The 14412-nt window shown below is 37.4% G+C and overlaps 1 protein-coding gene across 8 annotated transcripts in view; it reads right to left on the bottom strand.

The window, feature by feature from the left end:
* Positions 1-14366, bottom strand: part of dazap1 (DAZ associated protein 1) — a 32311-nt gene extending 17945 nt beyond the window's left edge. For 3 of the 8 annotated variants that reach the window (XM_039667409.2, XM_039667401.2, XM_039667406.2), the window contains exons 1-10: positions 14200-14366; positions 14058-14135; positions 13285-13325; positions 9479-9645; positions 9265-9330; positions 9000-9107; positions 8654-8702; positions 4955-5037; positions 1578-1731; positions 1213-1242 (exon numbers count right to left, since the gene is read on the bottom strand). In XM_039667409.2, coding sequence (XP_039523343.2) covers positions 1213-1242; positions 1578-1731; positions 4955-5037; positions 8654-8702; positions 9000-9107; positions 9265-9330; positions 9479-9645; positions 13285-13325; positions 14058-14135; positions 14200-14270 — 847 coding nt within the window. In that variant the 5' untranslated portion in view covers positions 14271-14366. Of the gene's footprint in view, positions 1-1212; positions 1243-1577; positions 1732-4954; positions 5038-8653; positions 8703-8999; positions 9108-9264; positions 9331-9478; positions 9646-13284; positions 13326-13894; positions 13920-14002; positions 14136-14199 lie in introns of those variants that run through there. The other 5 variants (XM_039667408.2, XM_039667403.2, XM_039667404.2 and 2 more) reach the window with 4 other exon arrangements.
* Between the last annotated feature and the right edge of the window lie 46 nt (positions 14367-14412).

Here is a 14412-nt window from a genome sequence, read left to right on the forward strand (position 1 = left end):
CTGTCAGAAATTACAGAAAATATAAGCTTAGAAAATGGTAAAAATTAAGGAATGGTTTGACAAAAATAAATTATGTTTAAATTGGGAGAAAACTAAATATATGATTTTTGGTAATCGTAAAAAGAATGAAAATGTAAGAATAGTAATTGAAGGAACTGATATTGAACGAGTTAATGAGATAAAATTCTTAGGTGTTATTTATTTAGAATTAAATTCTGGACTTCTAAAATTCAAAGATTTGGTTGATTTGAAGATTTTGATTTGTATGTGGAAAGCAAAGCAGAGAGTTCTGCCTATGGACTTACAAAATGTATTCGCTCTCGTATCAGAGGAGGATAGCCATAGAAGGCAATATCATTTCAAAACTCTTTTTGCACGTACTACACAAAAACAGATGTGTTTGTCTATTTACGGAGTTAAACTTTGGAACACATTGAACTACGAACTGAAGTGTTGCAAAAATGTGTGTAAATTTAAGAATTTGTATAAGAAAAAAATACAGGAATGTTACAAGGAAAATGAAGATAATTAAGTGTATAAACAGGTATTACTGAAAATGATTACTGAAAATGTTTGGTGATTGAGGTGAGGATTGGGGTTGATCCATTCATAAAGCAGCCGTTTTTGTCTTCTGTTTCTTTTACTGTGCACAAATAGGGACAGATATTACAAGATTTTTTCTTCTTCCTGTTCCTTTTTTTCGTTCATGGAAATGAAGTAATATGTTGTAAATAAATAAATTTAGCAAGTTTTAAATAGATCAAAAGTGACAGTAAAAATGTGTAATGTTACAAAATATATAAATTCTTGTCAAAATCTATTTATTAAAAATCCTGGAAAAAAATGTACCACAGTTTTCATAAAAATATTGAACAGCACAATTTTTTTCAAATTTGATAATAATAACAATAAATCTTTCTTGAGAACCAAATCAGCATATTCTGAATCTGAAGACTGGACTGAAAATTAAGCTTTGACATCACAGGAATAAATTACATTTTTAAAATATATTAAAATGACTACTTTCAAAACTATTTATTATATGTATTTATAGGTCTTACTGAGCCCAAACAAGTTCGAATAATATATTGTAATTAATATAATATAATAGGAGTTGATGTGAATAGGCCTATTAGAGATACATATACAGTCAAAAATCACTGAATTAACTAATATAACCAAATCAAACTGCAATAATAAAACAGAACATACCAATAGGTTGACCTGTAGTAACCCAAACACCTGGAACAAAAAACACATTTTAACTTCCATCCACCAGACCATGAAACTACTTTTAAATTCAAAACAGAAAAATGTGAGCGAAACCAGAATGTGTTTAATTAAAGTGTTGCATGTGTGTATTCAAGCCAGGCAGAGCAGGCTTATTTTGGGCGAGATCTACATGAAAACATTCCCACCCGCACAGTGGACAAACCCAGTGTGGTTTAGCCAGATGGCGCAAACAGCGCAAGCTGACCTAAAGCAAAGCATGACTGACACCAGTAGGCTCTTAGTATCATTTTTCAGGTCGGGACGTGTTACGATCCTGCTGCGTTCTGGCCTATCGTGTCACTCACCCTGAGGCCCGTAGCTCTGCTGCCAGCTCGGAGCCGGTTGTGCTGCCCAGCCATTGGCTGCGCTTAAGATGGCTCGGGGCCCCCACTGATTGGCTCCCAGCTGACCAGGGGCGGGAACTTTGCTGTCTCGTGGTTCCGCCTTCTTCACTTCAACCTGCACAAAGGACAAGAGGTCGTAACTAGCAAGAGGAGAATTAACATACTGCCTACTTCCCCCACTCACCTATCAGAAACTTTAGCCCTCACCTCAGAAAAGATACGCTTACTTAGGCCAAATACATGAGCATAGTCCAGATGGAATGGAATATACTTGGTCTCGACTATTTGATAACTTTTTAACCAATGTTTCTGAGGTACTTGGGTATGAAAGGGACATTTAGGTCTCCACTAAAACTCTAAAGATCATATCAGGCAGATGACTTCTGCTTAAACGTGTCAATAAATATTTATTTTTCACAGACGTATCTCAGAAACACCGTCCCAGTACGTTTCTTATATCTCAGCTCTTTTAAGTAGTTATAAACTGCTGATAGAAATGAAGACTTACCTCCCCCCCTGGCTAATGCTTAAGAATCTCAGTTTAGATACGACAATAGACATATAAGGATCAGTGATGTTTCATTATCTAACTGTACCAAATACTTAACATGCAAATATTAAAAATGGAGAAACAAAAGTCTAACCAGAGAGGAATCTTCATACTGTGTCAAATATGAAATTAAAATGAATAGATGGGTATTGACCCTTGCTTATGATGCTACGGTAGGTTGACGTGAGTAGTTAGGCGAGTGGTTTTTTAACGCACGTCTATGTTGTTTCTTAATGACCCAAGTCAAAAGAGCCCATCCTATAAGACCCTACAATATTCTTGTCTCTAGATATGTGTTGTGACTCTCCTTTAAAGCTACACTGTGTGATTTTAACCCCCATCTATTGGTGAAAAGGTATATGACCATCGAGTGAATATTAGTTTCTGTTCCTCTCAATTCCGATTTCGTTTTAACTCCTACCAGTGTAGTCAAAGATTAACATGGCTTCCAGTTCGACCTCGTCCATGAGTGTTAACTCAATCGTAAACGCGAAAGGCGAAGCTTGAATTAACGGGTTTGTCCCTCTTTGGCTAATGTACTTTCAAGATGAAGGGGCAACATGGCGACCGACATTAGAACCCCTTACCCGTATGTATTTTCAATGGCGTATTATACACTCACGAGAATACTTTATTACTATACATTAATGAGCACATATATTTTTGAAAGAACTAAGTGTTTTTAGCTAAGAATAAACTAAAAGAGTTACACAGTGTAGCTTTAACTCCCACCACTGACTGAATTTTCTGTCTAGCTGTTTTTTCACTGTTATACGGTAGAGGGCTCAATCCATCGGTTGTTGATTGGATGGTGTCAGCATACGTCAAAGAGAAGTCTGTTGTTTCTCCAGAAGGTTGAGTTATGATATTGTGATTATAAAAAATGGGTTACACTTTATTTTAAGGTGTCATTGTTACACTGTAATTATACATTTAAGTACTGAGAAATATTAAGTAACTTCATGTACTTACTACATAATTTATAGTTATTACTATAGTAACTACATGTAACAATGGCACTGTAAAATAAAGTGTTACCATGTATATCGCCAAAATAAATACATCAAGTACAAACTGAAAAGTGCATGGATATATTGTCCACAGTACGAACAATAAGATGCATTTGGAAAATAGATAAGGGCCAATTTTCATTTCATTACGACTTTAATATAAATGTATAATCGGTCAGGTGAAAATCTTAAATCCAATCGCAAAAAAAAAAAAAAACTATCTGATTTAAGCAGAATAGAGGGTTTCAGATTTGCTTTTCAGATGCTAGCCTTAGCAATTACCACTAATTATATAATTAGCCAATTAAGCCAATGACCTGCCACTCGATTAAAAAATGGACAAACACACAGAGGGAAGTTTCATTCCATTTAAAGTGGAAATCCAGAAATAGACTTGAGACTCTAAAGGGGGTGAGTTATTGGGGTCACCTTGCATCAAGAGCGAGAGACGATATTTTTCCGTTGGAAAGCAGCATAAACGTAACGACTCTCTTTTCGTCTCTCTCCTCCTCTCTCACTGTCGACCTAATTAGGTATCAGTTTGAGCGAGTGGTCTGCAATCCTCGAATCGGCAACATGCCTCCCCCCCCCATTCCCGCGGGCATCACCGCTCAGAGTGATGGGAGGCCTCGCGCAAGTCTTCACGTCCAACAGTAGAGCTGGGATTTGGTACACAGTTTGATATGCTCCAGTTTCTAATTTTATAACATATAGCCCCACCCCCCCCCTAAACCCCCAATGAAATAATGTCATGTGAAGAACAATAACCCAGGTACCGTAGCACCTGATTCCTTCAGGAACATAAACCCAAGTCAAGGAGAGCGTAAGCAGGCGAGAACAAACTCAATGTAGGACAGAAACTACGGAGCTATTCTGGAGTCTTGAGCAAAACTTGCTGGAAGTGGTTTTTCACTTTAAATCAGCACAGTGCAGCCATGACAGAGCAAGGAAATGCCTCGAGAGACCAAACGCAGAGAGTCCGAGGCAGACCCACGTGATTGTCTCTGAATAAATGAGACTATTAGTCCAAATATGTGAAAAATGCTAGTGTTATATTTTCAGAACGCAGATCAACTTCCTTAAAGCGACCGTGCTGGGAGTGATACTTTACTAAGTCGAGCTGGTGAGGTGAGATAACACGTCATCCGACTTGTTCAGTCTTGCGCTATCCGTCGAAACAGACTAATACACCTAGGTATCAGACAAAAACCTTACACTGGAGAGACTTTTTCTACCCGCCCAAAGCCCATTTGGAGTAGATTACCAGACACAGTATGGAGATTCAAACATTGAGGTCACTTCATTGAGATTTCTCTTTGCCTTATGAGATAATACAGAACTCAAATAGTAAGTGACCTGACAGTATTAACCTGAATAAAAGAAAAAGTAAAAGAAAAAAAAGGAAACTAACCAGTTCTTTAGGTGAGTGCTGATATAACAATGCTATAAAGTTCCCATAGCATATATATGTATATTGTAACAAAGTATACTAACAAATGAATTTATTTGAATACTTTAATATGGTACATTTAGGGTACAAACCCTAAGTTTGTCACTTTTATACAGCATTACAGCACCTAAAGGAGAGGTCCAAATGAACCAAACCTTGGGCGACTAACATGGACAGAGATTATACACGTTTGCAAAACTTATCCATCGTGTTAGAAAAAAACTCCCTTAGGTGTTAAACGTCAATTCTATAACTTTTAATTTGCGCATGTTTGGTCGCCCAAGCTTTGGTTTCTGTTGTAGGGGAAAATAAAACTACAACTACACACTTTTTTGCCCATGATGTCGTGAAAATGCATGTTGACAGCCTGGTCCACTGATTGTTCGGCCTCGAAAGTAATAAATCCAAAACCTAGCCAACGACCAAAAGTCAACAGAGCAGCAGGGTGTTGGGACAGAACAGCTAGAAGAACATAAGAGGGATGGGGTGGGGGGTACCTAAGGTTCGGATGACATCACGGCCCGAGTCACCAGGAAAGATCGCAGGTGGAGGCCAAAAGGACAGAATTGTTATGTATTATTCTGTTCCCTTCAATACTTTAAACCCTGGACATATTTAATGATTAACAGCAGAGGAAGGCATTCGATAACTGAAGCCGGGTCTTATGCAACCTCAACGTTACTGACGACAGATCTTTGTCAAGTGTTGGGCTTGAATTATATATTTTTTACGTTTTTTTAAGTTTCATCCGAACCTCATTTTCATCACCACCCCAATCTTACACAACAAATGCGAGCAGCAACCACAATTATCAATGCATAACAAGAAGAATGATCATTACAACTACAGGTTTTTTTACTGGTTTTCTCGAAGCTTCCCAAAATGCCTCAGTACTTTGGGCAAACCAAGAGAACATAGATTGTAACAAAAGCACCACAAGGATATAAGGATATTTGTGAAACATTTAATGCAGCCTCGTTTCTCGTGTGGTGTAAGCCCAGTTAATGCTCAATTTCCAAGATCTACTCGGAGGCTTGGGGATAGTAAAAAAAAGCAACTGCGTGCACCCACAAGTGCAGGGGTCACGCAGGCAAAACTATCAAAGTGGGCCGCCGAATCGGAGCGCCATTCCAAGGTCACTTAGGCGATAAGACAGAGCACAATCCTCCAGCAGCAGCTGAGTTTAGCTGCGCCAGATCCACCAGTGTGAACTAGTTTCTGTCAGATCAGATAACTGTGGCAGAACAGGGCTGCGAGAATCTCCACTTTGGGATCTAACCTGATTCTGATTGCACGTCCTTTGAGACTGAAGAGATCTGAGAATTCGTACACTATTTGGAGCAGAACCATCCGTCTAAATGAGGACTAAATATACCCAACCTGCCCTTCATCATCAGGCCTGGTTTCATTAAAGAAGAAAGTTGCCAGTGATAGAGGCTTTTACAAGTTATTTCAAAGCGTTCTTGCCTGTTACAGACTATCAAAATTGACAAGTCGTTGTTTAGGGGCTGTTCCACACAGGACACATTCTTGTGTTTTTAAAAGTTATTAACCTTTTTTTTTAATTTGACACAGTGTTGTAAAAATGTAGTTTTTAAAGTTCTTAAATTCCTTAAGTGGGATGAATTAAGAGACAAAACTTCACAAAGAGTGCTGGATGCTAATTTGCACTGCTGACGCCCAAAAACTAGTAATTGATGGTTGCTGGACGATAAGTCGACCATCTTGGCCCATTGCTATTGCAGTCAAGAACAATAAGGAGATGCATCCATAAAGCGACTGAGAACACAAACCTGTCTTTCTGCTTTTAACTGCTAGACAGTGTGTAATTATGCTATTAAGAAGAGCAAAGCGCAAACAGAGAACATCTGCCACACTGTACACACACTGCATCTCTCAATAGGAAGTGAAGAGAAAGCAATGTGTGAACTGTCTGAGGATAAGCCACTGCCTTTAGCTGGGCACAAACTGAAGCATTAACTGTGTTTACACCAGAGAAACAGGCATGAGTGTGTTTCACACCAGGCCTTAATCTGTGTGGTGCCACTATCTGTACTGTATCCTACAAGAAAGAACAGACATATCTCAGGAAAAACGTTAATGCATTCAAACACTTGACAAGGAAAACAGGGACATAAAAAGAAAGATAGAAAGGGCTTACTTAAATGTACTACTTTGCAATAAACACTCATTTCGTAGATCAATCAAATGTAAATGTTAATAAAAAAAACAAAAACTTAATTAAATGTCTATAGGTTAATAGAAATTGATTGGAAATTCAGTAGGTCAACTACAAATGTTCACATGACAAACTATTCCATCCATACCCAACGAGAGTGAAAGGTGAAAAGCGTTTTTAATTTAAACAGTAAAAGCAGAGCAAACTATTTTCTGGAAGACATGGAAGGACATGGTTTAAATGACACTTTTACAATGGAAATCTTGTTCTTTTTATCCATTCAGTCGTACTGATGGCTTTGTTTCACTTTGGTTCTTCAGCTAGACCGGGTCATGGCCACAGTCTGTTTTCAATTATAATAAAACAGTGAGAATCATATCTGAAAGATGTCAGCCATAATGCACTACAATTTCAAATTTTACAGCGGTATAGTTCACGCAAAACTTAAAATGATCTACTCTTTGACCTGTTATTTACTTTCCCATGGAACATAAAAAGGATTTTTTACAAATATATATATTTGCAGAGCTCTATTCAATACAAGAGTAGCGCCCAAATCGGTCGAGCTCCAAAAAGATTTTAACAGGTTTAACCAAAAGTATCACAGAATGATCCCATGTGACATGTATCGTGTATCCATGTGTTCTGGGCGTATACGATAGGGTTTGGTGATGTATTATCAAATAGCAGTTGGCGAGCCAAGAAAAAACACACAAGTTGTGAGAAATCAAGATTATTAAATAGTACGCGACATGAAATACAACACCCAGAAATCCGAAAAAAGTATCAGTATATTTTTTGGAGAGTTGAATTTCTCCAGACCGGTCTGATAACAGTCCAAATGACAGTTGTGACAGATGTGAACGCCATAACTTCTTTTTACGACGAGCACAATAGATAAATTCACCTCAGAAAAGAAGGTACATAGGTTGTATTTCATGTCGCAGGGTTTTTTTATCTTGTTTTCTCACAACTTGTGTGCTTTTCCAGGGTGAGTTGGATTCACACGAACACGCGTTGCATAGCCTTGCCCTGAAGACCAAAGGCCAAGGTCAGGATTTTTGTTAAATAGTACAGTAAACTTCAGTTCGTATTTTACCAAAACCTTTCATATAAACCCAGGATGCTTGGAATATATGACACATGTTACGTGTAGCATCGGATCATTTTTTGATACTTCCGTGTCTTCTTTAAAAAGCTTGTCGCTATTCGCTGCCATTATATGGACATGGGCAAGCAGGACATTTTTTTGGTCCAAAAATGAAAGAAGGGCATACGGCATTAAAACAACACCAGGGTGAGTAAATGTTGACTTAATTTTCATTTTAGGGCGAACTATTCCCTTTAAAGGTACAGCGAGTCCCTTGTTGTTGTTATTAAGAAGCAGTGCAAGTCGTTATAGGTTGCAAGTCTTTTGAACAGATTCAAATTGAAATTGTTATTCACTAATGAATATCTTGCGTTTAGCGAGCATCTATTTAAAAATAGCGAATCACATTTAGTTACCACACAAAAAAAAGTGATAATTTCAAAATGTCTCCTTTTGTGTTCCACAGAAGAAGAAAAAACAAGTCGGAATAGATTTTTGGATGACCTACTCCTTTAGGAAAAGCAGATGTGCAAGAAGCTGAACTGCACATGTTTGATGCAAATGTTTGCGTGTCATGTGGATGCTGCTGATTTGCCTTGCCACCATGCAAGAGTTGAGACACACCAAACCAAGCATCGAACACATCAGAGCAATGGATGTCCTGCGTGATGTTCTCTTCTCTTTGGGTGGGAATAGTTTGTCTTGCGCATGAGGTGAGAGAGAGACTGAATGGGAGCAAATATGAACGTGTGGTTTACCTCGAGGCCTCTGTTTCTCTGCGTCATAGATCATTACCACCTCTGTGACCTTCAAAAGGGAGAACAGAACCAGTGAAGGACGAAACGGCGATAAAAAAGGCATCATTTATAAAACAGTGGGGCCATAGGCGTGTACAAATTTTGAAGTTCATGAATTCAAAATCAAATTTAAAAGAAATGACATGATTTTGCACTATTTCTAGTAATAAATCAAATAAGCAAGTTCATGACCATGTGACCACCAACATTTTTATGAAATTTATCTAGTTATTAATAATGCCCTATGAGTGTCACAGACTGATTAAAGAAAAAAAATGGTACATTTCTGTATCTGTGTCCATCTCACCACTCCAAATCTGTTGAAATAATCCCTGAGTTCAGCTTCACCGCAATTATGAGGAATTCCACCCACAAATATCTTCTTAGATTTATTGCTGTCGCTTTTGCCTCCTTTCTAAAACACACACACACAAAAAGAGAATATTTAGACTTTTTTTTAGAGTAAGGCAAGGACTGGAGATGACTGTAAATAAACTTTAGTTTTCAGACTCTAATGAACAAACTTGGATTTAGAAAACACATTTAATGTGGCTTTGCATTACAGTTCTCACCCAGCCGTCTTTTGCTCGAGTCTTCTCTGGCTGCATACCTCTAGGCGTACACGGCTTTGGGTCGATCTGTGAGAATAAACAGATAACATTTATTCAAACCAGCATGCCACGAGAACTGAGGTTTTTGACTTTGGATGTCTTTAAATGAGCATTTATATGTGATGCAGTTATCATCATGATTGGGCAAAATAGAATTATCAGTCATTCTCCTCACATTTCTTCCATCCAGGTTATGAGGTTTGGTGTCCAGGACGGTCCGTACGCAGTTGGGGTCTTTAAACTTCACAAAGCCGAAGCCCCTGGACTGATTTGTGCTTTTGTCTTTCATGATGACGCAATCCACAACCTCTCCATACTGAGAAAAGTAGTTTCGCAAAGTCTCTAAAAAACACAGAAAGGAATAAGGTGCATTTTAGTACATTTAGATCAGTGGATCTGATCTGGTGGCAGAACTGCAGGTTTGTATAGTTAGTTAGGATAGCAAAAAAAAGACTTAACTGTAAAAAGAGAGGAAAACCCTATCATATCCTTGTGTCCAATGATCAAACTTTGCTTCATCTGTAAAATGGCAGAGGTGAGCCATCTGGTTTGGCTCACCTATGGAATTATGAACAATAACTACATTGCTGTTCAAAAGTTTGGGGTAGGTAAGGTTTTAAAAGTATAATTTTTTTTTTTTGTATCAAAAATACAGTAAAAACTGAAGTGAAGTTGAAGAATATTTAAGTGAAATATTATCATAATTAATTATCTCTGTATAGTCTGTCTCTATTTAATTTAATGTAATGTATTTCTGTGCAGAACTTTCAGTATTATCACTCACATACTCTGGACAATATAAAATATAAAACATATTTTGGGTTCTTTTGTTTACTACATAATTCCATACATGTTCTTTCCTAGCTTTGATGTCTTCAGAATTTTTTTCATATATATATATATATATATATATATATTAGGGCTGTCACGATATCACGATTAATCGTATCCAAAATAAAAGTTTGTGTTTACAATAATATATATGGGTGCACTGTGTATAATTATTTTATATAGATAAATACACACACATGCTTGTATATATTTAAGAAATATTTTCATGTATATACTGTATATAGATTTATATTATATATAAATATTTTATATATAAATAATATTTTTTTCTTAAATATACATGCATGTGTGTGTATTTATATATATATATATATATATATATATATATATATATATATACACAAAATAATTATACACAGTGCAATCCACATATATTATGTAAAAACAAACTTTTATTTTGGATGCGATTAATCATTTGACAGCCCTAATATATATATATATATATATCAAAACTATCAAAGAACACATATGGAATTATGTAGTAAACAACAAAACCCAAAATATGTTTTTTTTTTTTTTTTTAGATTGTCCAGAGTACCTACATTTTAGACTTGAGTGATGATACTGAAAGTTCTGCACAGGAATACGTTACATTAAATTAAATAGAGACAGAATATACAGATATAATAAATCATGATAATATTTTACTTAATTATTCTTCAACTTCAATTCAAAATGGCTGTTTTAATGTATTTTTGATACAGAAAAGATTTTTTACCTTACCTACCCCAAACTTTAAAACAGCAATGTAGGAATTATAAACTGCAGTACATATCTCAGTCAAGCAAAATGATCTGTAAAGTGTATGCGAGTAATGTATTCTTGAAAGCTCTTCCGCACATAATCATAAATCTTATACAGCTTTCAGTCCAGTGATAGTAGATGTCCTAAAGTAGGGTTGTGTGATTGATCATAATTGATTTTTGATTTCAGCTTCCAACAAATATGAAAACAAGATAATTGAGGTGAAACATTTATTGTGCCGCTGCCACATTCAGCGGTGCGCTTTCGTTCCCACCAAGCCAACCTTAACATCCAAATATGCTGAATAAGAGTGTTGTAAAATGCAGTCAACTGTTCTTAAACTGCGGGACGTGCTTAGTATTAAACGGTTTCATTAAAAGCGCATTAAAGGGATAGTTCACTTTGAAATACATTTTTGATATGTTTTATCTTACCTCAAGGGCATCCAAGATGTAGGTGTCTTTGTTTCCGCAGTATTTTCAATTTTGATATTTTTAGGTCAAACCGTTCTTGTCTGTCAGTCATATAATGGAGGTCTATGGTCACCTCCTCAAAGAGCATGCACAGAGAAGTCCAAATTGAACATGATTTAATGACTCGTAAATGTAAGTACACATTGATGGCCTAAGACACGAAACGAGCGGTTTGTGTGAGAAAACGAACAGCATTTATATCGTTTTTACCTCTTGTAACCACAGCCACGTCCAACTGATCTGAAGGCGCATATTTAACATATTTAGATATATCGAAATCATCTTCCGTTGCGATTTCCTGTATATCTAAATATGTTTAGATCTTCACAGTGAAAGGTAAAACTTCAAATCTCTGTGTAAACAATGAGTGACGTACAAGAGAAATCACGCAGACCGAAGCGACCGTGCCTTCAGATCAGTTGAACGTGGTTGTGGTTACAAGAGGTAAAAACGATATAAATACTGTTCGTTTTCTCACACAAACCGCTCATTTCGTGTCTTAGGCCATCAACGTGTATTTACATTTACGAGTCATTAAATCATGTTTAATTTGGACTTCTCTGTGCATGCTCTTTGAGGTGGTGACCATAGACCTCCATTATATGACTGACAGACAAGAACGGTTTGACCTAAAAATATCAAAATTGAAAATACAGTGGAAACAAAGACACCTACATCTTGGATGCCCTCGAGGCAAGCTAAAACATATCAAAAATTATTTTCAAAGTGAACTATTCTTTTAAGCCGTGAAAGAAACTGAACACGCATTAGCAAAAGTATACTGTGGGCTTCGGATTTGCGCCAAAAACGCTAAACTCAGAAATGTAAAAACGACTTTTTTCTAAGTATCCTCGTAAACACAGTAGATTATGTCTATAGTGACATAGACAGTTATGTTGAGAAAGAAAACACGTGTATAACAGAATATTGCATCCGTGTGATCGGTCTTAAAGTGACAGCAGCCCAATATTACTGCTTTAGTGTCGTTGATGTTAATCAAACAACAAAAGACAAAGATAAAATCGCTCACTGCTCTTAAATGGATAACTTTTGTAGCTTCAATAAGGCTTAGACTATATTTAATGTATACAGCAATGTTATTTTAAATTTGATTAGTCAGTTTCTGTTGTAGGCTATTACTTATATATGAATACCCCTGTTTGTACATCTTCCTAAAAAACTTAAAGCAAGGTTTATTTTATTTGTATTTTCCTTTTGCTGTCTTTATTTGTCAATTTTATTTGTAATTAGTTTCTTTGTTCTTATTGTATTGTGGGCTGTTTACTTGTCATCTGTTTTGAGGACCTTTTACTTCGCTACATTAGTTAACTTAGAATTAATTTTTGCTGAAGTAGCCTAAAGAAAATTGTGCAGCCCTAGCCCAAAGATCAAAATTCAGAACGTCACAATTCTGTTTCTCATGTGGAAACATGTCAAAGCAGGAAAAGCAATTAGACATTAAGGAATCATGAGACAGGAGTAACAAGTAAGGCTTTGAAATATATTATGATTAAATTATTATATACTCCGTGTACATTATTAGATCATTTTCCATTGATTTCCTCATTGCATTTTACGCATGCTACTTGATACGGGCTTTATCGGATTTCTGGAGCTTGCGTCTAACCCAGGCTGTCTCACTTGCACCCACATACTGAAAAGGCAAGCTTAGCCCTGAGTGACAAGCGGGTTTCTACGCCCAGAACATGCTGAGCACATATTAAAGTTTATGCAGAATTTTATAGCGTGCATAATATTACCCAGCAGTGCAAAACAAGACTGTGCTTTTATTGAAACACACACTGTGTGATAGAGCCTTGCAGCTGCCACTTGCATTATTTAAGAGCCCCTACATAGCAACGAATGTTACAGTATAAAACTATATGGTGGTTAATAGGACAGTTCCACTCACCCTGGGTGGTGCTCCAATCCAATCCACCCACAAACAGCTTCCTGCAACACAAAGATGAGGGAACGTCACAATGCATTTGTGATCATTCAGAAAGGAACATGAGTCAAGGTGAAGGAGGGAAAACATGCCCTTGGCACTGAAAGCCTGATCTGACTGATCAGTGCGGTTTAACGGGTCATTATCAAAAGACATCCAAATTATCCTGATCTGCTTCCGAAACCATCTCTGAGTTAGACATGAGCTGGTTAACAAATCCACCTGGCTAATGTAAATGCTGCAGGCTGGGTCACTGCTGGAGAACACTGTGCATCAAGATTTCCTCTTCTGCTCCGATTAGAAGTCTCAGAGATACAATCCCTCAATATGATTATTAAAAAGCTTACATTATGTCAGCCTTCAATGTGACTTTATAAAAAAAAGGGAGTTTTACATACCTCCAGTTTGGGATTATAAACTTACAGGATTACAAAACAACATACGAGCCTCCAGTAGCCTACAGTTTGATTATAAACTTATGAAAGAGAGCGGTATAAACTTCCAGTTTGTGTTTAAACAACTTAAACGACAAAAATAAGGCTATAATACACCAGTTCGTTTATCAGAAACTTACAGCATAAAAAGAGAGTGATGCAAGCATCCAGTTTGACAGTTGACCATTTTCTGACTGTCAATCTTTCTCTTTGCTTCGATAACCAAGCATTTTATCAGCTAAATTAACCGAGAACGTGTCGGTGTCGCCGTGATCCTCAAATGTAAGGAGTTTGCTGGTGCACCAGTGTGAGTGCGGATCCCGGCGGGCTGGTTCCCTGCTATCTGCTGTCCTCCGGCGGCCCGCTGCGCATCTCTCTCCGCTGGAAACGGACGGGTAACGTTACGTTACATCCAAACACTGTCATATAACACACAGAGTCTTACCCGATTTCATCTCCAGCTAAGTTGTTGTTGTTCATCTCTGTGGCGAGGGTTGTGGACGGGAGTGCTGACATGGGTCCGCTCGCTCGGTCTCCTGCCGGTCTCCGCCGCCCGGGAAGGTCACACTCCGCTTTCGGTTCAAACCGAATCTGCGCAACACTGACGCGAGCCACGGGGCGCCCCAGCAAGGGCGGTGCGATGACAGCACAGCATGTT

Source organism: Pimephales promelas, chromosome 21, assembly GCF_988280905.1.
Source record: "Pimephales promelas chromosome 21, fPimPro1.hap1.1, whole genome shotgun sequence".
Taxonomy (NCBI): Eukaryota; Metazoa; Chordata; class Actinopteri; order Cypriniformes; family Leuciscidae; genus Pimephales; species Pimephales promelas.